General features: G+C 40.1%; 1 protein-coding gene across 4 annotated transcripts in view; it reads left to right on the forward strand.

Moving 5' to 3' along the window:
* The window catches only part of NKAIN3 (sodium/potassium transporting ATPase interacting 3), a 185,284-nt gene that overhangs the window by 125,797 nt on the left and 34,718 nt on the right, over nt 1–24,769 (forward strand). For all 4 annotated transcript variants that reach the window (XM_033155298.1, XM_033155294.1, XM_033155296.1 and 1 more), the window contains one exon: nt 1,753–1,950. In XM_033155298.1, coding sequence (XP_033011189.1) covers nt 1,753–1,950 — 198 coding nt within the window. The remainder of the gene's footprint in view (nt 1–1,752; nt 1,951–24,769) is intronic.

Below are 24,769 nucleotides of genomic sequence, written 5' to 3' on the forward strand. Positions count from 1 at the left end.
ATTGAGCACATATGTGTGAGGTGTAGTCCACATGCACTCCAGTGGCCATTGTTTGTTATGGATGTGAATGTTTTGGATTTTAAATGTTTCCATTTTCAGTACTGTACTAGAGTGATCCCTACATAGTCAGCAATGCAATGGCAGCATATACATTCCTTATTGTGGTTGTTGCTCTGCATTGCTGTTTCTGCATTATTGTGGGAATAGTCAGCCACCAAAGGGAATAGTTAAGAGTAGTTTATATCCAGCTTCTCAATACTAATGACACTGTGTAAGGGAGGAGAAGTATTCCGTTGTTAATAGCACTACAATGCACTATTAAGTGATGAGAATCTAATGAGTCAATCTATCATTCTAATGAGGCCATCTGATCTGAACACTTCGCTGTTGAAGGGTTCATTTTCTTCAATGGGCTTTATTCCAGCAGATCATTATCATCATTTTATATAATTTATTTAACACCTATGACACAATGGGCACTCTACAAAATGTAAAAATAATCCAGTTAGCCAGCTCATGAGGGGAAGAGGAGAGAATAGGAAGCAGTAATACAAGTGTGTGTGTGTGTGTGTGACAGAGAGAAAGAGAGAGAGAAAGAGAGAGAGAGAGAGAAAGAGAGAGAGAGATGGATAGATAGATAGATAGATAGATAGATAGATAGATAGGAACAAGTAGCAAAGAAATAAAGGATAAAAGACAACTGAGAAGGAAATGTTTCCAGCAACTTTCTAAAAGCAAAAGCGAAAAAGTGCCTGCCAAATATTCAAAAGAAGAACTTTAGAGAGCCATTTTGCAAGTCTGTTATCTACGGCAGAAGTGCTCCTTCAGATGTTGCTGAATTACAGTTCCAATCAGCCCCAGCCAACATTGCCAATGGCCCAGGATGGTGGGAATTGTCATTCAGCAATATCTGGAGGGCCAAAGGTTCCCCACACCTTAGTTGAACACCTGAGTACAGTTACAGGTAGGTAGCCGTGTTGGTCTGCTGTAGTTGAAACAAAATAAAAAAAAATCCTTTCAGTAGCACCTTAGAGACCAACTAAGTTTGTTATTGGTATGCACACTTCTTCAGATACACTGAAACAGAAGTCACCAGACCCTTATTACTGTATATATAGTGAGAGGGGTATTACTCAGAAGGGTGGTGGGAATGGGTGATTGGCTGATAGATGTGGTAAACCTGTTGACGACTGTTAGCGACTGCAATTGGTCTAACAGGAATACCCCTCCCCACCCTCTCACTATATATAAGGGTCTGGTGACTTCAGTTTCAGTATATCTGAAGAAGTATGCATGCATACGAAAGCTCATACCAATAACAAACTTAGTTGGTCTCTAAGGTGCTACCTAAGTACAGCTTAAGCAGATGCAGTGTTTCCTGTTCTTAAGAGACTGGGTACATGTGTTTGTTTCTCTCTCCCTTTAGTTTTCTGTATTAACCATAGTACAGTATTAGGTCTACACTGAGATTAATGCTAACCATGGTTAATGTTTCAAGTCAGCGTTCAAAACCAGGAATTATAATGGGTTTGGAATTTTTCTCAGCATTAACCATGGTTGGGGTTACCATCAGTACAGACTTTGTGTGCTTTATGTTGTTAAAGTGTCAGAGAGCATGCAAACTTAGCATATGTTCTCAATTTCATGTGAGAGATCAAGAAACTGTACATCAGAACCGGGCCTATATGTCAGAAAAGCAAGAGGTGCACTGTAACAGAAATATTTCACCCTTCTTTTCTCTTTGTTTGTTAGGAAACTGATCTCATGACTTTTAACATCTCAATGCACCGATCCTGGTGGCGAGAACATGGACCAGGCTGCATACGAAGAGTGGTGCGTCCTTCAGCTCCTGGGATGTTAGATGATTTTTCCTATGTCTCTGTGACAGGCTGCATCATTGACTTCCAATACCTAGAGGTCATTCACAGCGCCATCCAAATATTACTCTCTGTAAGTCACTGTTTGCTGAGCAAATCATATCGTTCCATTCTTATGTTGCCACTTTATACAATTTACATATTGCCACAGTAGTTTATTCTACTCAACAGCCTAGATATTGTCTTAACTCAAGTTAAAAAAGAGGATATGAAAGCATAGAAGATGTCAACAGCTGGATAATCTTTCCCTTTAAAAAAAAAACCACACCTATTTTGGATTATGATGTGAAATGCATTTAGAAGATTGTGCCAATTTTTAAATTAAAATCTAAGAATGTTTCTGCAAGTTAAGGTCATTTTTATGGCACCACAGTTTCAGATTGGATGGCTGGTGGCATATCAGTGGAGAAGCTCCATACTTCTGGCATCCATATCCACCATGGCTATATGGCTAATAGCTGGGAGCAGCAGAGATACTTGTCTTGATTTTCAATTTCTCTTTCAGTGCCAAAGATTGCACCTGCCTCCTATAACACTTTAATGCTTGTTTATGCATATGCTTTATGTATTGAGTTTGTCAGGAAACCTTTTGCCTAGAGGCAAAATTGAAGGACTCACATATGAAATCATGTGCACACACATTTGCATGACTTCCTGCACAAGCATATCTGTAGAAAGATAGAAACACACTTTTAATCATTCATGCAAACTACATGGTCTCGTGCATTTTGGGAGGGTATGTGCAATTATTTCTTTAGAATGCAGAAATAATCCTCTATTTCATTGGCACTGGCTTCCTTTGGGAAACATGCACATCTGGCCCAGGAATAAGCCTGCTACTTGGAATGGAAGAGGAATATTTTTCACCACCTGCTACAAATCATCCTGAAGAAGGGGTAGCTCAGTACAGCTGTTGGTGTCTATGCAGGTGGGTGGGAATTAAAAAAAAAAATCAGGTTTGATTAAAATAATAAAGGATTCTTAAAGTTGTTCTGCAAGGCTAAGAAGTATGTGGAAGTCCTGGTTTGCCTCATAGACTGGAATTTTTATGTGTTTTCAGTAAACTGATCATGTTGGTTCCTTGGCATAGCAGCAGTTTTCAACTATGTCAAGTAAAATGTATATGCAGAAACGCAAGTAATCATGTCTAAATGTGTTCATACTGTGAGTTGAAGTTCTCATCCATATTTAGTCCAGTTTGATGTGATCATTTTTGTAGTGGGCCCTTGGTTCTTCTTTGTATTTACTTACCTGATACCATTTTTATTAGTTTTAAAAGCTAGGTCATTTGTGAGAAGGGGAGAAATAGATAAGGTAATAATGACTGTAATAATTAGCAAAGCATTGTAAGAAATGAACCCATTTAGAATGGGTAGGCATTTTGTCCATATAATATGGCTGTCCATAGTGCCTTATTATCTAAATTAGTGTGAGTCATTGTACCAATTTGCAAATGAAACCACAGAGACAGCAAGTGGGAAAGAAGACTCAATAAGGTCCTTCAATTAGCCAGAAAGAGGCTGTTTTCCTGGGGAAAGCTTCAAAATATCAAAGCAACTGAATTTACAAGTGTAAAAGTCATCTTCTAGTTGTCAGTTACCTGTAATAGCCCATTAAGAAAGGAAAGTGCTTGATTGTGCTGGGGGAATGGTCTCTTTGCCCTTTTAGTGTATGTGCTGCTAGAAAGCTAACTATCTAGGTTAACCTCTTCTTTTCTAATTCTGCCCAGTGACTCAGAAAGTCAGTGCCATGTATTATACATGGGACCGTAGAGCAGCCTCTACTGCAGAGCTTTCCAAACTGAAACCAAAGAATTTATTAGAACTAAGAACTGGTGAAGTGTCTGCTTGCAGCAAAGCAATAGTTGGAGGAAGTAGCTATTCTACTAGTGTATCTGTAGCTGCTGTACTCTTTCAGCTTTAGATGGTAGCAGCAGATATTCAGATTTAGCCATGGAAATCTATGGCTGGAGATCTACTGTGTGCAACTGTTGACACTTATTGGCTTGTTAACTTTGAATGGGTATGGTTTGGCTTTATACAAGATTAAATGCAGGAATAAAACTCACAATAATGATCATATTTGGGTTATATTTTCATGTTTGCTAGGCCAGCAGATGTCAATTTGGGGTTATTAAAGAGATCCATCACTAATTGTTTTAAACCATTGGTCAGAGCTAAAATCCAGGGCCATGCAAGGAATTAGGACAGGCAAAAAGAGGTACTTCTTATGTTCTAATACAGTGTTTTTCAACCACTGTTCCGCGGCACACTAGTGTGCCGCGAGGTGTTGCCTGGTGTGCCGTGGGAAAAATTGAAAAATGCAAGAGAATTACTTTATATATAGTCAATATAGGCACAGAGTTAAATTTTTTAACATTTTCTAATGGTGGTGTGCCTCGTGATTTTTTTCATGAAACAAGTGTGCCTTTGCCCAAAAAAGGTTGAAAAACACTGTTCTAATATGATTGTTTTAAAATGGGAAATGGATTTCTTATGTTGCTGTTGTTTGTTTGCGATTTAAATATTACCAAGAACATCCAAGTTAAAATATCCATAATAAATCCAGTTTAATGCTTAACCTTCCCACAAAAAGATACATTTTTAATAGGCTTTATAAACTTAATAACAATACCTTAGATATTCACAGCTTAATTGTTTGTAAAAGCCTGGTAATACAGAATCCTCATTTGTTAAAATGAAAGCAACTTTGATATTCCTTATTTCTCATAGATTCAGTTTATCAGGAGTTTAAATATAAATGGTTTGGCCCTTTAAAAATAATGAAATTTTATAGCCATGCTGTTTTAGCCAGCAGATCATAACCACCACCGTGCAGTCTCCTTGATTATTTTTTTTAAAAAAGATTTCTTCCCAACTGTTTTCAAAGCATCTGCCAGGCATTGATTATTTAATGTGAGAATGAGCTATGACATTTTGTGATCTTAAATGCTATTTCATCAAAGGGGAAAAAATAATTTAATTAGCAACCATTTAATTAGCAATCTTTAGCACAGCAGCCATTAAAATGAGGAGCATGTCAATTATTAATCAAATGCTGTTACTTGTGGGCTCAACAGAGATTTATGAGTTAGAACTATGTGACTCAGAACCTTCAGTAAAAGGACTTTATAGCAATTTTGCAGGTGACCGAAAAAGGGGAAAAAACAGCCAACTGGGTAAGGAAAATCAGTAGCCTCTTTCTAATCTGTAAATTGAGCATGATAGGTAATTAATGTTGCCACTGCTTTCTTAAAAGCAATACACAGCAATTCAGTGTTTGGGGATTTGTACACAAAATAAGTTCCTCGTTACCCTTTTAATTAAGTTTAATTACATCTATTATGTTTGTTGGCTATGAATAACAGGCCTAGGAAGAGCTCAGGAAAGCAAAAACAGCGCTGAACAAATAGATTGCCATGAAAAAGCAGAACAAAAGACCATCTAAAATGAAACCTTGTATTTATAATAGTTCTGGTGAAAAGACTTGACTGACAGTCACAGGACTGACTATTTCATTTAGCTGATGGGTTTCTGAGAGATTCATTAGCAGCTTGGGAATGTGTAGATTGAAAACTGCTGATGTGTGTGTTTTAAAAGTCACAGTCTTTAGCAATAAAGCTCTAGCTCTACAGGCCCCTATTAAGTCTTTTACAACCAAGAATTGGTTTATTTTTGCTTCAGCTTTACCAAATAGAACTTTCTATTACACGCAACTAAGGTCACATTTTTTAAAAAGAATGTAGTATAATAGAGATGAAGATTGAGCTGGACTAGTTTTCTAAGGTGATAATTATTATAATCTCCCCACCCGTGTGTGTGTGTGTGTGTGTGTGTGTGTGTGCACGCGCCAGACAAAAGCCACAGTCCTGACACTCATGTGCATATTTACTCAGGAGTATGTCCTACTGTGGAGCAAGTGAGCATTGGACTGCAGCTCTAGCACACCTAGTGTATCAATCCCAATACACATTTCATCTGTTTTACAGACAGCAACACTTCTAATAAAAATAATTCAAATGTTTTGAGCTAGTGAGGAACTTTACATAATTTCTCATGCCTTAAAGGAGGAGCTCCTTGGGGAACTTACATCATTTCTCATGCCTTAAAGGGTACCTTTTCCTCTCTTTTTTTACGCCAAGGGCCACATTCTCTTCTGGGCTACCTTCTGGATGTCACATGAGAGTGGTGGTCAGGACCAGAGACAGAAGTGGGCAAATTTTTGTACAGTAGGCCATGTATAGAATCTTAGAATTCTATTGGAACGGTCTCCCTTGGGAGGTTGTAGACTCTCCTTCATTGGTGGTTGAAGGAGAGGTTGGATGGCCATCTGTCATGGATGCTTTTGTTGAGGTTCCTGCATTGCAAGGGGTTGGACTAGATGACCCTTCAGTTCCCTTCCAAATCTACAATTCTATGATCTTGTGATATTTGGAAGGGACCCCAAGGGCCATCTGGTCCAGGCACTGCAATGCAGGAATCACAGCCAAAGCTTGCTTGACAGATTACCATCCTATCTCTGCTGGCAAACCTCCAAGAAGGAAAGTCTAGCACATCCCAAGGGAGACCATTCCACTGTTGAACAGCTCTTACTGTCAGAAAGTTCTTCCTAACATTTAGTCAGAATCTCCTTTCTTGTAATTTGAATCCATTGGTTCGGGTCCTATCCTCTGGAGCAGCAGAAAACAAGTTCACACCATCTTCCATGTGACAGACCTTCAGCTATTTGAAGATGGCTGGCTATCATATCACCTCTCCGTCTTCTTTTCTTTCTGTGCACACTTGCATACATCCTCTGTCTCTATCCAGAAAGCATTTTCAGAGGACTCACTGCAGCCAATAAAAAACACCCAAGGAGGACCAGTAAGCCATTGGCTGGGGAGGGGTTGTGACCCAAGGAGGGTCCAAAGAAAAACCAGATAAAGAGACTTCTAGAGCTGCATTTGTCTCCTGAGCCAGAAGTTCCTCATTCCCACTACCACCACCTGTTGTTCTTTGTGTTAAATATTTAAGACAAAGCAGGTTTATTATCTAGAGAAAACGGGTCTTCTGGTTCAGATGTTAAAGTACACTGTGTACACTGGGGAAAGGAATACAGAAGCATGCAAGTCAAATACAGAATAATACATCTGATCTAGCGTAGAGGTGAAAATTGGGGGGCGGGGGGGGGGCGGGGGACGACGACAAGGCCAGTACTGGCATATGTGATAAAGGAAATGCACTGATGAGAAGCCACCTCCATGTGTGTCTGCACAGACAGGCCATTTTCCTTTTCATCATGAAGTGACTTTGTATCTTCTCAGCTCTTCTGCTAATGCCTCTGGAATGAAAGTAACCTCACACTACTGAAAGGAATCTTTGCTCTTGACTGCAAAATCTCAAGTGATTCAGTGGTATTATTTTAATCTTGAAAGGGCAGAAAAAAGTAGAGCTGGGACTAGCATTTCAAAATTCATGTTACTGAACATGTGCCTCGCTCTGGCTTCTCTTGGGGATTGCGCAGCCCTTGCCTGTGCTCCCATTGACGTCTACTACTTGGCTCTGCCTCCTGATCTGTCATAGAATCATAGAGCTGGCTGCTGGTAATGAAAGTTATATTACCTCCAGTATTAGAGACGGTATACATTTGAATGCCAGTTTCTGGGGATGAAAAGTGAGAGAGTTCTGCTTGTGAGTTTCATGTTGGCATCTTGTTGGCCACTATGCTTGGCTAGAGACGCCTTTGGCCTTTTCCGGTAGAAACCTTCTCATATTCCTATTAGGGTTCTTGTAGGCTGTCTAGTTTAACACCCTTGATGCAGAAAATCCAAAGTTCAAGCAAATGGCTGCTCAGCCTCTGCTTTGACAACTCCAGCAAGGGATACCCCACTGCCCCAATTCTAAATAATTGACAAAATTGTCAAACTTTGCATGCCATCAAGACGTTTCTCATAATGTTCAGACAAAATCTGCCCTCTTGCAGCTTAAGCCCATTAGATCTAGTCTTGCCTTCTGGAGTAGTGGAGGACAGGACTGTCTGTACTGTAGAGTCCCCACCAGCCCCCACCAGGTACCGTTTTGTAGAATTCTCTCCCCAGGGAGGCTTGCCTGGCACCTACATTACATATCTTTAGGTGAAAACATTTCTTTGGCTGATTAACATTCTATGTCCTTTTAAATGTGTTGGGGGGTGTTACTGGTTTTGTTTGGGTTTTTATGATGTGTTTTGTGCTCTCATTTTGTATTTTTATGTTGTGAACTGCCCTGTGCTCTTCAGATGAAGCATGGTATACAACTTTTATTTTTATTATTATTATTATTAATACCTTTTTAAAAAAAATCAGAAGTTGGCAACCTCATATGTAGGTGACCTGTTCCTTAGCACATTTTGGGAGGGTTATCTGACACTTTGAGGTCCATTCATCTAGTAAAAAAAGAAAGAAAATAAAATGTATTTTGACTGTGGTATTCAATTCTTCTTGTAAGAAAGATGTTAAATATTTCAAGTGGGTTGAAAGGTATACTGAGGCGTAAGAAAATTAAGGAGGACGTTTGTATTATAAATACATGCTGAGTCTTTTATGGGAACTAAATGTTTTCAAAGGACGGACTGGGTGCTTTGATTCTCTCTTTCCTGTAACAAAATTAAAAATGCAAACTAAGCAAGCAGAAGAGCAAATTCTCCTTATATTTGCAAGGCAGCTTTGAAGCCCCTGTTGAAGTTCAGCCACTCTTACGATCAAGCATCGCTCAAAACAAAGATATAACAGTAATACTTTAACGAAGCATTGCCTGTGCCTATAGCATATGCAAAGCACTTTCCTGGCAAAATGGTACATGTCTCCTTGCAGAACTAAATCTTTTTAGTGGGGATTTCTTTCATTCTTGGAAAGAGAGCCTCTTGAGGAAGAGAATACCAATTCTGATTTGTGCTTCTTTCTGCCGTTCATCTCTCATATTTCTCTGCTTCCAAACTTTGGCTGAAGTCCACATTTCAGGCATTTTTCTTAGTTGATGACTTTTCTAATGATTAGAATACCTTTGCCTAGTAATTGAACTACAGCTGTGTGGGGAGGAAGATCAAACACACTAGGAAGGTTTGCATCTCACATGCAGTTGGAACATTTACACCTGTCAGGAATAATGGAGTCTTCCAAGTGTTTTAACCATACCTGTGTTAAATTAAATTTATGAAGATATTAGGTCACTTCATCTCCACTTTCTTTTCCAATATTAGAAGAAGAAAAATCCATAACAACCAACTGCATTCCCCTTCCCGCTTTTGGGTATAGCCAGACCACTGCAGCAATTTTTCTACTGTTTGGAGTTTGTGTGTGTTATTTTTTACATTGACAAAGTTTCATCTTCCATCATATAATTATAAAAATTCTGCATATTAGTATGGTAGTATGCATTTCAGCCTTACACTTCAGTCCCTCCTTATGCACCAAGTCTTGTTCTCCCCCAACACTGCTATTTAACAGAAATGCACATTAATGCGTTCACACATGTAACAAGTCATCTAGTTTGACTCTGAGGTGTGCACTTTCCCCAAGAGTGTCTACTGTACACATGGCAGCGTGGTGGTGGTGGTGGGGAGGTTGAGCAGGCAGAGGCGGATTAAGCTACTCTTTGGCTGTGAGGCAGGGATGATGAGATAATCATATATTAGTAGACATCTAATGAGCACTTCCAAATGTGCAATGATTCTTGGCAACTCTGAGTGGGGATCTGGAGAATAGAAACAAATGACTTCTTTACACAGGAGGCTTAAAGCAGCTCTTGCTTCAATTGATTTGTAATGTGAATGGTAAAAACAAAACAAAAGCCTTCATTGGTCTGAATGCTCCTTCCATTTAACCGAATCCCTCTCTTGCGCATCCTACATTGATAATGACCAGATGTTAACATCAGCAGCACAAAGGAGGTGCAGAGATAATTTGCTCAAGGGAAAAGCTACTATGGTCTGGCCATTAGAAGTCAATGTGGAAAACTCAGTGTGAAATCTGCCCCCAGCCATGAAGCTTGCTAGGTAGCCATGGGTAATCCACTGTCTCCACATGCAACTGTATTCCTGTAAGGATCAAAAAAGAGCCTCTGTGTGTGTTGCCCTGTGCTCCATGGAAGGGCAAGATGCACATGTGCTAAGTAAATCAGTGTTTGAAAAATCACCAGCATGAGGAGGTCTATCTCAGCTAAGGGACTTTATACAAACAGCAAATAACATTGGTTCCTTTTATCTAACAACTTAAAGGCAAGACCACCCTAGATAACAAGGTAGATGAAGGTGAACTTTAGGAAATATATATTTAATACACATTCTGTTGGTATAACTCAAGTTCTAGCCACAATCTCAAGGCAGTTTTTGTTTCTCTTTATGCTTACCTTCGTCATTCCCCCCCCCCTCAGGGATTGGATTGTCCATTCCCACCACAATATACCACATTTTTCCATGTATAAGACTAGGTTTACCCCCAAAAAATAATGTCAAAAGTTGTTGTTGTTCAGTCGTTCAGTTGTGTCGGACTCTTCGTGTCCCCATGGAACAGAGCACGCCAGGCACACCTGTCTTTCACTGCCTCCCGCAGTTTGATCAGACTCATGTTGGTAGCCTCGAGAACACCGTCCAACCATCTCGTCTTCTGTCATCCCCTTCTGCTTGTGCCTTCAATCTTTCCCAACATCAGGGTCTTTTCCAGGGAGTCTTCTCTTCTCATGAGGTGGCCAAAGTATTAGAGCCTTAGCTTCAGAATCAGTCCTTCCAGTGAGCACTGGATGTCAAAAATTAGGGGGCGTCTTGTGGATGGAAAAATATAGCTTTAATTAACTATCATTTAAGAGGGGACGCGGGTAGCGCTGTGGTCTAAACCACAGAGCCTAGGGCTTGCCAATCAGAAGGTTGGCGGTCCAAATCCCTGTGATGGGGTGAGCTCCCATTGTTTGGTCCCAGCTCCTGCCCACCTAGCAGTTTGAAAGCACGTCAAAGTGCAAATAGATAAATAGGTACCGCTCCGGCGGGAAGGTAAATGGCGTTTCCGTGCGCTGCTCTGGTTTGCCAGAAGCGGCTTAGTCATGCTGGCCACATGACCCGGAAGCTGTCTGCAGACAAATACCGGCTCCCTTGGCCGATAGAGCAAGATGAGCGTGCAACCCCAGAGTCGCCTGTGACTGGACCTAACGGTCAGGGATACCTTTACCTTTACCTTTACCATTTATCAATTAAGGGACTGAACTGTCCATTTTTTTAGGGAAGTGCACCTCTGTCCAAAACATTAAAAAAAAATAGGCAGTAGGAATTTCCGTGAACTCTAGGGTACATTTTGGTACATCAGAGTTTCACTAGGCAGTATCACTGAACCACTGGTGTGCATGGCATGTTAATTGTAGCCCTTTTGAAGTGTTCAGCTTGAATAGGCAAGGAAAGAGCGGGTAGAATAGTGGGTGTCAAACTCCTGCAAACACACACAATGTTTCTGGGTGCAACCCCTCCACTCCTAACTTTTGCAGATTTAGTGCATGAGGCAGAAGGGAACTTGCAAACCCCTTTCCCTTCAGCACTCTTCTAGGCCTCCTTGCACTTTGGAAACTTGCCTTATCATGAGGACCCCCAGTTTCAAGAAGGCTTGCAAGCATGTTCTAAGGCAGTGTTTTTCAACCACTGTTCCGCGGCACACTAGTGTGCCGCGAGATGTTGCCTTGTGTGCCGTGGGGAAAATTGAAAAATTCAAGAGAATTACTTTATATATAGTCAATATAGGCACAGAGTTAATTTTTTTTAACATTTTCTAATGGTGGTGTGCCTCGTGATTTTTTTCATGAAACAAGTGTGCCTTTGCCCAAAAAAAGGTTGAAAAACACTGTTCTAAGGTACTTACAGATCACCTTCAGATCTTTGTGCTGCCCACATGAAGACTGGGGTGGAGTAGGCATATTTGGCACACATGCTAAGTATCTCCATGTGCCTCCTTGCCTCTACATACTTTTGCCCTCACATATTCTGGCTGAATGCCTAAAGAGGGTTAGTGAGAGTTAGATACATAACTGTATTGTAATTTTTAAAAATGGCCCCCGCTTATCCACTGGACAAATGCAAATCCATTCCCAGTTTGGATATATATTGTTCTGCTTCTGACACATAATAAAATATCATCAATATTAGGAGACTGTTCCCTGTTACAAAGCAATTCATATATATATATATATATATATATATATATATATATATATATATATGAAACATCCTTCCCAGTACTCAACATTGTCAGTTCTCTAGTCTCATTCATCAACTGTGGCTCTCAGGTTTCAAGATAATGGCCCACTGTGCTCTTGATAGGATGCTTCAAAGGAATGCAGAAAAAACCCTAGTAATTTGCTCAGTAATCTGCCTAATGATCCCATTATGCTTTGCTTTGTCCTAAATGTCTTTACCGCTTTTAGAAAACACAGAGAACAGCAGTGAGTTCTAAAATGTTAAAAGCATTGATAGATGGCTACAGTTTCAGCCCAATGGGTAAGTCAGTGGTCTCAAATCTATGCTAAGTAGCTTCTCACTGTCCATTTCTAATTAAGCCTGACATTTCTGAATTAAATAATATCAATACCTGCTGACATTTTTCACCACAAACCAAAGGATATAACTAATGAGGTGCTTTCAGAGAGACTGTGCAGGCTCCTTAACTTGATTGTCCTATGCCAGTGCAAAGAGAGCACTTGGCAGCAGATTCTTGTGCATCTTCCTACTTTAGATTCATTCTAATTTTGATTTATTTATTTTTGAAAGATAAAAGCTGTTGTTGAATTGTCGACAGTTACTATGGTAATGCAAAGCCAATGTGCATTTTACACCAGCTTTCTTCATTTTTTATTGTTTGGTAGTACATTATTCTTAGCTTCCATTCCATGCCTTGTTTGCATGTCCTGCTAAGCCATAGTTAGCATTAACCATGGTTAAGACTGAGGTGCCTCACAGATGGTCACTTACACACAGCTGTGACATAACAAGCTGTGGTTATCCCAAAGGCCTTTGAAGTACCCTTGCACTCTGCTTCTGTTGGCTAGGTGGATATGCTGGGTAGAGAAAACTCCTTGCCAATTCTCATAGCACTCAGCCTGTTTGCTATTGGGTAATTGGACAGATGTGCAGGACAGATTTACCCCATCAACTTCTGTCCTTCCTTCTCCCTCACTAAAGCAGACATAGGTATTCTTACCAGTAACAAACACATGAACTCCCTCAGCGTCTGCTTCTGTTTCAACAGTTGAAAGCTTTCATTAATACATTTTATATCACAGAATTATCTGAAATCTGAAGTTTGTTTAGACTTTCACTAGTGCATGGCTGAACAGAATGCTACATTGTAGAAGCATGTGGTTCAACAATCTTTCAATTATTTGGGTGTGCATATTATAGGACTTGTAGTATAGTAGGAATACAGTTGGCTGGATTAGACACGGTCCTGCTATTTGCAGAAGAAGACTTCACTGTGATGGCTCATTCACATATGCTGTAGTCATCAAGCTATGATTCTTACATGTGTGAACCAGCCCTTTTGAAGGAATTTGCTCATAGATTACACATTGCCAAAGGGCAGCATGCACAGCTTAAGTGTACTGAACTTTATTGGTAATGATATATGCACATCCAGAATTGCTGTTGGTTATGATGGAAAGCTGCATAATATTTCCTGGAAGGTTTTCAAGACAAAGGGAGGTGGATCAATAGATCCGTCAAAAATGCTTTAGATATAAAATAGCTTGTCTTAGGGGAAGTGTTTGATCTAGATGACTTATTGCTTCCCTTCCATCTCAGTGCACATTTTTCTGCAGTAAGCTCCCAAGATAAATTCCTTCAGAGCTCTGAAAGATCAGGCTACATTAAATGTTAAAGTTGCTTAAAAATATATAGAAGCACTGTGACAACTGCTTTTCTATGGGTTCTCCCACAACCCTGTTGTAATGTTTAGAGTCCTGCAACCATTTGGGCATGGGGGTCCTTGACACAAAATCATCACCCACGTTCCTGGCAAGGCAACAATATTATGATTGTGTGTATGTTCACATTGCAGTAATGCTGTAGCAATAACTTGTGAAAAATCATCTATGCTACTGTAACAGGTCCCTTAGGAAATGCATTTCTGGAGCCAGACCAATCCAGTCAAATCAAGGGGGAAAATTGGCTTATTAGGAATTCAGCAGTTAACATTCGGTTTAGCTATAATTGGAATGTGGTCCCTGTACTTACTAAGTTTGAGATGTAGCTCCACATATAAGAAGTGAAAAATCCTCATTCAAAAATCTTATACTATGACTAACTCCTGAGATAATGAAAAATGGAAGTACACCTGGCAATGCCTTTGATGCTGTCAGCTGCAACAAGAGATTGCAACAATGTGACATTTAAAGTACTTGGCAATTAAAATCAGTTTCATTCAGAAAATGCTGAAGAGTTTCTTAGCTTCTACATTGGCAATCAAGCCAACTTGCCATTATAACACTGTACTAATGAATGACTTACGGGCACATACCACCTTGTTCAATTTAATAGACATCTCTAAAACATCTAATTGTACAACCATATTTCTCTAATGACTCCATGGGGACTAACATCTGAGGAAGACCTTGAGTCTCAAATGAGAATGGGAAATGATCCCAGTTTCAAGTAATCTCATTAGAGCAGTGCACTCATAGACTTTTCCACATACTTGGCAATAATACTCTTTGCATGTCAGGAGATTTTGTACTCTGTTAATCTGCCTTCAGGATGTTTATTAGAATTTCAAGGAACTGAATGGATAACTCACGGATGGGAATAATCACAGTACTAAAGGCAGCATGAGCTTTCAAACAATAGTGTGAAAGTGCACACCTATCCTCAGCAGGCTGCCAAAAGGAAGACAGAGGAAGAATTCCAAGCCACCTGGCAGAAGAGTATTCCACAATATGACTTACCCCATTCTATCCATTCCCCCATTGCTGCGTATCCTGCCTTCTGCTCTGACTGGGGAAGGTTTACAAACCACTCTGCAACGATGTGCCTATGACAGTTTCTAATCTCAGGGACCTTCCTGCAAGGTATTTTGTTAAGTTTCCCCGATCACAACAGGAGGAGGCAGCCATGAGGGAGTGGAAAGGCTAAGTTTCAACCAGTGTTCAGTTCACTTGATATGCCTGCCTGTCATTCAGTTGCATAGAGGCAGGCTTGCAAACAACACTCCGAAGGTCATGCGTTGAGCCCTTCTTATATCATCTGTCTTCTCTTTTAGAGAATCAGCAGCACACAGAACACTCATGCCTTGGTAATTTAAAACAGGCAGATGCAAGTTTGACACAGGCTTCTCTCCCCAGTCCCCACCTCCCCAGACAGGAAGAAAGAGCCTGGACCCAGCACTGTGACAAAACTGCCAGGAATCAGAAAAGTCTGCCATAAACAACTCCTCACAAATATTAGTACAGACTTCCCTGTGGAGGCCAGAGCTGGTAGCAACTGTATTCCAAAGCATCCAGAGGGCACCAGGTTGGGGGATAGTGCCTTAGTATGGACTGTAATCTCAAATCACTTTGGGAGTCAGTATTTAGATATCTGCTACATAGTTTGGAAAGTTGGTTGTCTGCTATGCATTTGGATACCTTTTAAGAGATTGTAGCCAAATTTTGCATGATGATTTGTCAACGTTTGGAAAAAGTTGGACGCTGTTTTGAATTGAAATGGTGGACTGGACCTTTCAAAACTGCACTGTTGTGTTGTTGTTGTTGTTGTTGCTGCTGCTGCTGCTGTTGCTGTTGTTGTTGTTGTTTCTTAGAATCCCTGAGCAATGGTATGTACAACCCTAATAGAAATAACTTCAAGGAGTTAGACATACAGTACATGATTGATAGATAGATAGATAGATAGATAGATAGATATTATTACGGCCATTGGCCCATCGCGCAACAATTTACCAAAACAACATAATATGTACTTAAACTTTCAACTATAAGACTTCTATAAAACTTTAAGTTAACACAGACATACACAATGTATATAATAATTACACATGTACGGTATGTAATATTTTTCGCATGTCAAGGCATGAAGTGCATCTGATGAAGCCTACAGTTCGAAGATCTGCACATACACTTAGAACTGCAAATGGTCAAGGGACTTCAGGGTAACTCTGGCATTAGAAATGTGCCATGTAAATTGTGGTCTTTCCCTCCACCACCACTGTAACTGTTTATTGGCAGCTTCAAACACAGCAGTGTAGCTAACTGCTCGGGTGCCTGGTGTGTGTGTGGGGGGGGTATCCTGCAGCCGGGGGCAAGGCGAGCTGCCCATGGGGGCAGGGTGAGCCTCTCCGTCGCCTCTCCTCAGCTGTAGGGCGGCTGAGGTAGAGGCGGTAGGCAGACGCAAGTCCCACGCTGCCGTTTTAGGCAGCACGGAACCTGCAGGCGCCTAAGCCACCACGTCACTCCTAAAAAGTTCCGGGAGCCCAATATTTTAAAAACTCATTTTGTCACACACCCTTCAGTGATGACACCCGGGGTGGACCACGCACCCCGCACCCCCTTCCTCCACCACTGTTCAAACTGCAAACAATGCAGAGATTTTAATTAGAAGTGCAAAGAATGTACACATCCTTCAATGATATACTAACATTATAGCCTTTGTTAAAAGGATTTCAAGGGCAGCACATAGAAAAGAGCCAATTCTCATCCCACCCACCTCTGCCCAAAAGAAGCATTAGTTGTGATTCCCACTGGAAACCAGAGAGCATAAGGCATCATTATCCCTCAGTGAGTGGTATTTTTAGCTGAAAGATCTTTTTCTCTCTTTCTCCGTTCCAGGCTGGCCTGGCAAGTATTTGTTTCTTACGGAAAAAGCTGGCTAATCGTAGAAGGTTTTCTAAGTGTTAGACCTTGTAAGTAACATTACTTGTAACGAATTAACATGCATTTTTAATGACGAGGGTTCTTGTTTCATTTTCATGTAGGCCCAGTGACAGCTTGTTCTCTTGAGCCTTCCTTCTCAGTGCTCTGCATGGAATTGGTAATGATCTGGCTTCTCAGACATTGGCTTCCATTCCTGCAGACGTGAGAAATTGTGGGCGCAGTTTCAAATCTAGTCTGCTGTAAAAATGAGGCTTTCACAGTGGAAGGGAAAAGGCAGAAGAGCAGAGCGGTGATGACAAAAGATAAAGTGTTATTATTTTTAAATGAGGAAAATAATAGGGATGGGGGAAATTGTTCTTCTCAGTTTCTGGTTTTTCTAATCTTAAATTCAGTTTTCCACCTTTCCACAGCAGTTTGCATTTTTTAAAGAAGTCTTTCTGAAAACTCACCAGTATTTTGGTGTGAATTTCTCTTTAACATGCATTGCACGTGATTGCATGCAGTTTTGCGTAATGTAGTCTTTCTGCAAAGCAGTTTTCTCAAATTCAATGTATTGTTGTGTGTTATTTTCTAACATGCACATTTTTATGTGTCCTTTACCCCAACGTGCATTTTCAAACACATTACTTTTATGGAGAACTGCACTGCAAATTTTGGAGAAGTGAAAATTTTGAAAGGTGGCTGTGTTTTGGTTTGCAGTATTGTTTTGGAAAGTGCAGATTAGGTTGGTTCACCTTTAAATGTGAACTGAATTGGGTTTCTCCCTGTACCTTAAAAAGAAAGAGTGCTGTGATGCTTGGTCAGGAAACTTATCTTCCTGAAAATGGGCAGCAAAGGGCCTCAGAATGGGAACAAATTTGTTGCACTTACATCTTCCTTCCTAACTTGACTGACAGCTTTACTTTGCAACCAGGGTTGGAATTCCTCACTTCCCCCTTGCATATCCCATTTCCATCCCTCTGCCCTCACATTACCCAAGGTCAAGATGATTCTGTAGGCCAGCTAACCAGCCTGTCTAAGTCATATGATCTTCCTATATGTCAGTCACCCACATTACTGCATTACAAGCACACTTTTAGACAACTCTATTTGGGGAGCCTGGCTATTAATTAGGAGGGGTTAATTGGATGAGAACTAATATATGGATTTGGCCTAAGCATTGCAGAGGTAAGCTGCCTTCCTCCTTACTCTGTGACAAACTAATAATAACCCTTTCACTTAGAATTACTCTCTTTGAGATCTTGGTAATTTCTAATACATGGTATACTTCCTTATTTCCCTTGACCCTGGGCTTCTCTCGTAGTGTTTGCATTATCTCAGTAAAGCTGTACAATATATTATTGGTTAGAAACATTTGATGATATATTGAATAGTTAAAATGGGTACATAACTACAGGTAGAGCTTGGGCACTTTGCTCTCAGTGGGGTCTTCTATGTGTGTGTGACTCTCCTTCAGTGGCCACCTTCTACTCACCACTGGCACTGTTGCCCATTTGCTTGCCATCTTTCTTGGGCCAAATCCACTCATTTGCCCAGCGGAAGAGAAACCGTAAAACTGGCTGCTACTGGCTGTTCCATCTCCTCCTTTGATGTAACTCCCTGATCCCATCTCATGCAGGACTAAGTTGTCTGAGCTAAGACTGGCAGAACTTAATACTAGTGTAAACCCTGAAAAATTGGTGTTCTAGCGGGGGTAGGACCAGGTAACTGGATCCTAAAACCATTCAGCTTGGCCACATGACATAACTCTATCTTAAAAGCTTGTTTTCCTTCTAAGCATGGGCTGGCTCAACCGGCAGCAGCCATTGTCCTGAATGGAATTTGGGCTTAATTTAAGTGGACATAAATTAATCTGACATCCCATACTTAGGATTTCTCCCTAAATCAGCACTTCTCCTCACAGAAGTGTGACTGAAGAGGTTCTTTGTTTGGCAGTACATTTTTTACCTATCTCCAGAGAAGTCTCTATATCCAGTGTCAGATGTAAACACCTTTTTTCTTTTTTGTCTTCAGCATTGACAGATTTACTGGGTGATGTGTCCAAAGAAGACAAGAGGTGGTTCTAAAATCTGGGTGGTGATATTTTGGGATTGATACAAATATTCTAGTAATTTTAACTGCTGACATTTTTAACTGAATCTGCAAGCTATTAAATTGCTTTTTAAAAAAATCATTATTCTCTAAAGACTTTATGACATATTTTTCTGAGATTACTGGAAGGTGCACTGAATGGCAGGCTATGCACTTCATTAAGTTGTGTGTAATCTCTCTTAAAGTACCTATTGTGTGTTTCTTAAAGGAAAAAGTCTGCCTCGTGAGACCTGAGAACAATGGCAATCTATATCCCATGACACAAGTAATTACCGCTCTCTGAAAGTTCTTGATCAGAATTGACAAGATAGACTTCTGATTAAATGAAGAAATATAGATTCCAGAGCTAGACATGGATTTGAGCTGAGCTATAGAAAAACCATCCAGATTCAGAGAAGGCCAAGTGTTCACAATGGGCTACTTTTAGTAGATTTGGCTGCCTTGATCACTTTATTTATTTAAAGCATTGTAACTTCCTCCTTTCTGCCCCAAGAGCCTTCAAGCTAAACTAAAATGATTCAGAGATCAATATAACAACAAAATCTAACATCGAATCATCAAATCTAGCTATAGCTCAGTGGTAGATTATATGCTTTCATTGCATAAGGCTCTAGGTTTAGTCAACGGCATTTGCCAAACTAGATTGGGAAGGACTCCTATCCGAAACAGAGAACAGATGCTAATCAATGTACACTGGAATGGGAACCTTTTCTTCCCTGTCAGGGTTTAACTGTAAATCTGAAGAGGAACATATTAGCGCACTGGTTCATTTGTATGTTGCAAACTGCCCTGAGATCTACAGATGGGGGGGTTGTATACACATGTGCATCTTGAATGAAGTGCAGATAGTTAACTGTATATTATCTACATTGGGAATGGCTCAAATTCAAGTCTTTTTAAAGTCAACGAGGTAGCCACAACCTTCACAACTTCCATGCATGTCTGTAGGTTGGTGGGGTGTGTCTGAATTGTACACCTAAACTTTTGAAAGCTAGCAACCAGTAGTATATCTAAAATAACTAGCTGATATGTGTTCCTGTTTCATATTTGGGATACTCAAATACCTGCCTGCTATACTTCCAGGAATGGTAGAATCACAATTTATATTGCAAGATATTCATATATGCAGGCTTTCAGTGTTACATTTAAAGGTAAAGGTAAAGGGACCCCTGACTGTTAGGTTCAGTTGTGGATGACTCTGGGGTTGCGGCACTCATCTTGCTTTATTGGCTGAGGGAGCCAGCGTACAGCTTCCGCGTCATGTGGCCAGCATGAGTAAGCCACTTCTGGCGAACCAGAGCAGTGCACGGAAACACTGTTTACCTTCCAGCCGGAGCAGTACCTATTTATCTACTTGCACTTTGACATGCTTTCGAACTGCTAGGTTGGCAGGAGCAGGGACTGAGCAACAGGACCTCATCCCGTCATGGGAATTCAAACTGCCGACCTTCTGATCAGCAAGCCCTAGGCTCTGTGGTTTAGACCACAGCGCCACCTTCGTCCCTAGTGTTACATTTAGGAATGCTTTAGTCTGAATTAGCTCTGCTGTAGGATTCCCGCAGTTGCTTCATGCTGTACTATATTTGACATAAATTAACAAAAGCAAATGTAAAGTAGCCTAAACCCGAACAGGTGTCTGTGCGGTGGAAACCCTTTTCATGCTGAGCAGTGTGAGTAATTGCCCAGCAGGCAAGCCTGAAGCACTATGAGCACTTGAGTTATTCAGACAAGGATTTGGTGGCATTTTGAGGAATAGTAAATTCAACTATATAGCAAAGGAAACAGCCATTGTGCAGACCAATTATTTCTGCTCAGTTTGCCTTCCTTCCTGTCCGGTGCTAATCTTATTATAAATCATTTCAATAGACGGTGAAGGAATGTAGGGCTCAGTTCTGCAAGGTCTTCCCTGGAGCATAGTTTTCCTAATTCAAACTGTGCCTATCAGTCTGTCCTAGAGTTAAGCTTTGAATACAGTATTTGTGTTGTAATTGAGTACTTTGAAGATGCTCAGCTTCTCTCTCTCATGATCTTTGTTCTGCTGCATTGTGGGCACAATATAGAGCCCCCATATACTCAGAGGCATCCCATTCTCATAAGTAAGAGGAAATGTCTTATTCATGTAATAGGAAATGACCTGCCATCACAAATCATTTCTTTCATACATGAGAATATGAAGTGTCTGGGTGCGAGACTGTGGTATTATATAAGCATGCCAACGTGGTACTATTTTTTTGCTTTCTATCCTTCCCTTTCCCCTCACTTCTTTGAGTTGCAGATGGGTCAGAATCACTTTTGTCAGGACAGTTTCCTTTGGGGGAAACTGTGCTGTAGATTGAGGTTGGTGTAAAAGAAGTGATATGTTTGCACTGACAATAACAACAATACACACCAGGAACAGTCAGCATAGATAACTATTCGAAAGCTGTTGTTTGTGTGGGAGGCTAGTGTCTCAAACATCTCTTTTTACCAATGGCTGCAAGAACCCTACCCCCTCTTCTGCAAATGTGTGTTACTTACTGGACACTCTGCATCCCATCTGGTGGCACAGCCGATGCACTTTCTTTCATTTATGACCATTTTAATAAACTGGAATAGTTTGTTATGGTCAGCACTTGAGTGGGAAGGCAACATTTCTTGTGGACTGGTTGACTTCTATGACTTTATATTTCCTGTTGACTTTTGTGACTATTAGATCAGGCTCCTAGTTTGAAATGACAATAATGCATGGTTAGAATACCAGCATGAATCCGTCCTAGAGAGCAATTGAGTGGGATTTACTTCTGCGGATGTCATGCAAAGTTCCTAGTGACTCACATCTTGGTAATGCAACACACAAAACAATTGAAACCATTCTAGCCCATGTGCTGCTGTCAGAAGAACATTTAAGCCCCATTAGCACCCAGAAGTGATAACAAAATTACAATGAACATGGCCAGGAATTGTCGAAAGCTGTACAGCAGGTAGTGGTGTTGATGGGACTTTAAAATCAAAATAAGTTGTCACAATAGTTTAATGATTACTGAAGCATTGTAGCTGAATGGTAATTGGGTGTAGAACGGAATAGCATAGGGAGCTTGTGCGGGAGGTGAAATGTGTAGTCAGGAAACATGAATAGAATTTGGAGAGGTTCCCTGAAGCCGAACAAATAATTATTTCTTTCTCCCATTAGTATTTTAGAAACCTGGACAAGACTTGTGAAATGGTCAGTGGGGATTCTTCACAGTTTTTATTTTTCTAATTAGAAGAGAGAAATGTTTTTCCTGATGATTAATATTCAGAAAGATGGGCGTTCTGCTAATTACTGAAGATTGATGTTTATAAAGCACAGCACATATGGGGATATTGAACTGCAGAATCTTTTGCTTTAAGCTTATAATGAACCACAGTGGCATTTGTTGGAGTAATGAACATCAGGCATATTACCTTGAGTTTTGTCCTTTGACAAATACAAAACATTTCAATATTCAGCTCTCTTACACATGTCCTGCTGACTGTTTTAGAAGAATGGGATACAGAATGATTTACAAAAAGGCAAACACAGTTATTTAGTGTCACACTTGTACTTTGTTTGCAGATCTCTTACTTATATATGGCATTCTTTGGGTTTCTGCTATTGTCATTGCACTCCAAGTCTCTGATCTTACTAAACAAATTTCTCCTCTCTCTTTGTCCTGTTTCATTACTTTCAGTTTACTTTTTCATTAGGTCAGTATCACTGATTGAATGGAGAGGCAAGTCATGCCTGTGAGATTCAAAGTGACTAGTAGCAGTTCTAGTAGACATGTTACAGAGCAGAGATGGGGAATCTGTGACACTTCAGAGGCTATTGGGCGTTTTTATTCTCAGTATCTTTCTATCTCTGCTTTACTCAAAGCTTTGCTATTTTAAAACCACTGTTTCCCCCCTCAGTGATACTTCATCACTGCTTTCCTCAGACTTCTGCCATTTAAAACAGTGTCTTTTTTCCTTTTCAGTATTTCTTTTCTCACTGTACTCAAACTTCTTGCATTCCTCAGAGAGGAATAAAGCATGCAGAGCCCTCAGATAATACACAGTACTTTAATCAAACATCTGCCATTTCCCTCTCAGTTTTCTCCATCCTTGCTTTACTCAACTTCCGCATTGTTTTAAACCAGGCATGACCAAACTTGGCCCTCCAGCTGTTTTGGGACTACAACTCCCATCATCCCTAGCTAACAGGACCAGTGGTCAGGGGTGATGGGAATTGTAGTCCCAAAACAACTGGAGGGCCAAGTTTGGCCATGCCTATTTTAAACCATCACTTCCCCCCTCCTCAATGTCCTCACTTCTCACACCGATGGCAGTTGTGCCTTCACTCTTGTTCCTCTAACCCACCCTGACTTCATGCAAATCTAGGATTATGATGTGACACTACAAATCCTACACAATTCCAGCCTAACTTTTTTATTATATATAGAGAGATGAAACTACAAAAAATCCACAAATGCAGCTAAGTGTGTGGTATGCTAATGTCACCTAGCTCTCATAGAAAGGAAAATAAAAGCATTTTGCCATATTTACATAATACCATGCACAGGACTGCACTGTAAATTGATTGTGGTTTGTCCGGTGATCTTATATCTTGTGAGCTATCTTAGACACCAATAGTGAACAGGTGGGATTATATCCAGTGCAATAATATCACATAGTATGGGGTGGGAGGGGAGAATTTCATGATTGAACTGCCATACAATCCATGAACGTTGATTCTTGTAACTCATTATGTGTGAATTATGGCACAAATGTATTTTCCTCCCCCAGCTAGGATGCTGCTTCGTTTTCTATTTGATTTCTTACCACTTACAGATGGAGATCCCATTTAAAGTAGTCTCACTAGTTATGGAGGTAATTGTGGTCTTGTCCTGCTGTTCTCTTAACCTTTAGTTTGACTTTTGAAAGTAGACTCTAATAACTTTTCCCTCCCATAAATATAATTATGAATATAAAATTTTCACCAGCTAAAATGCAGTAGAGAAGGGTTGTATTACCTGCAGCATACTAATAATGTTACTAATTGAGGTAATAGTAGTCATGAAACTGGATTAATAATTTAGACTAAATTAGGAAGAACAGTTTTTGCCTTGAGTTAAAAAAGGACATATAGCTGGACTGGAAATGGACTTGGGTATATTTTAATTAGAAAATTTTCAAAATTTTAAATAATTAATTCTGATCTAAATTCATTTTATCTGAAGTTTATTGGAAAGGGAAATTCAAAATATAATGCAAGTGGCCTTCTTGGGGGGGAAATGAATTTCAGAAACTTGCATCTGTAAAATTTGGGTGCAATGCATTTTGTCATTGCTTGAGTCTTGAAACACCATGGTCTCAATGAAAATTGTCCTCCCCCAAGCACAAGCTTATTTAGAGCATAAAATTCAAATACTCAGTTTTGACAAATTATTTCGCTTTTAAAAAATGGTTTTTCAACTAAATGCTCATCTCTACAAAGATTCACCTCATATTTGAAGAACGTTTATCTAATCAGTTATCGGTGACTTAGGAGTGGACAACAGGCAAGGGACTGGCTTATTGGCAGCCTCAAAGTTTTTATTTTAAAATGGACACCTTTGGAAAGACAATATACCAGGCTGTATTGGTCATTGAAATGTCTAATTAGGACTAATTATATCTATATATTATTAAGCAGCTGGCACCAGTGTACTTACCTGCTACAGATACTGAATGAATCAAGGCTACCCTTGCAAAGTAAGTTTTAAATTAAAACTGCTTCCCTGGCACAAACCCTATTTCAACAGAATTTATGCCTGAGCCAGCATGTTAAGTAGGATGCATCCTTTGCATGCTGAAATTGCATGTTCAAACCCTTCTTAAAATAAAAGCCTTGAGTAATAGGACCACTGAAGATCTCCACCTGAAATACATTAGACTATATGTCTCAGTGTTCTGACCCAAGGCAGCTCCTTATATCCA

This window comes from Lacerta agilis, chromosome 7, assembly GCF_009819535.1.
Source record: "Lacerta agilis isolate rLacAgi1 chromosome 7, rLacAgi1.pri, whole genome shotgun sequence".
Taxonomy (NCBI): Eukaryota; Metazoa; Chordata; class Lepidosauria; order Squamata; family Lacertidae; genus Lacerta; species Lacerta agilis.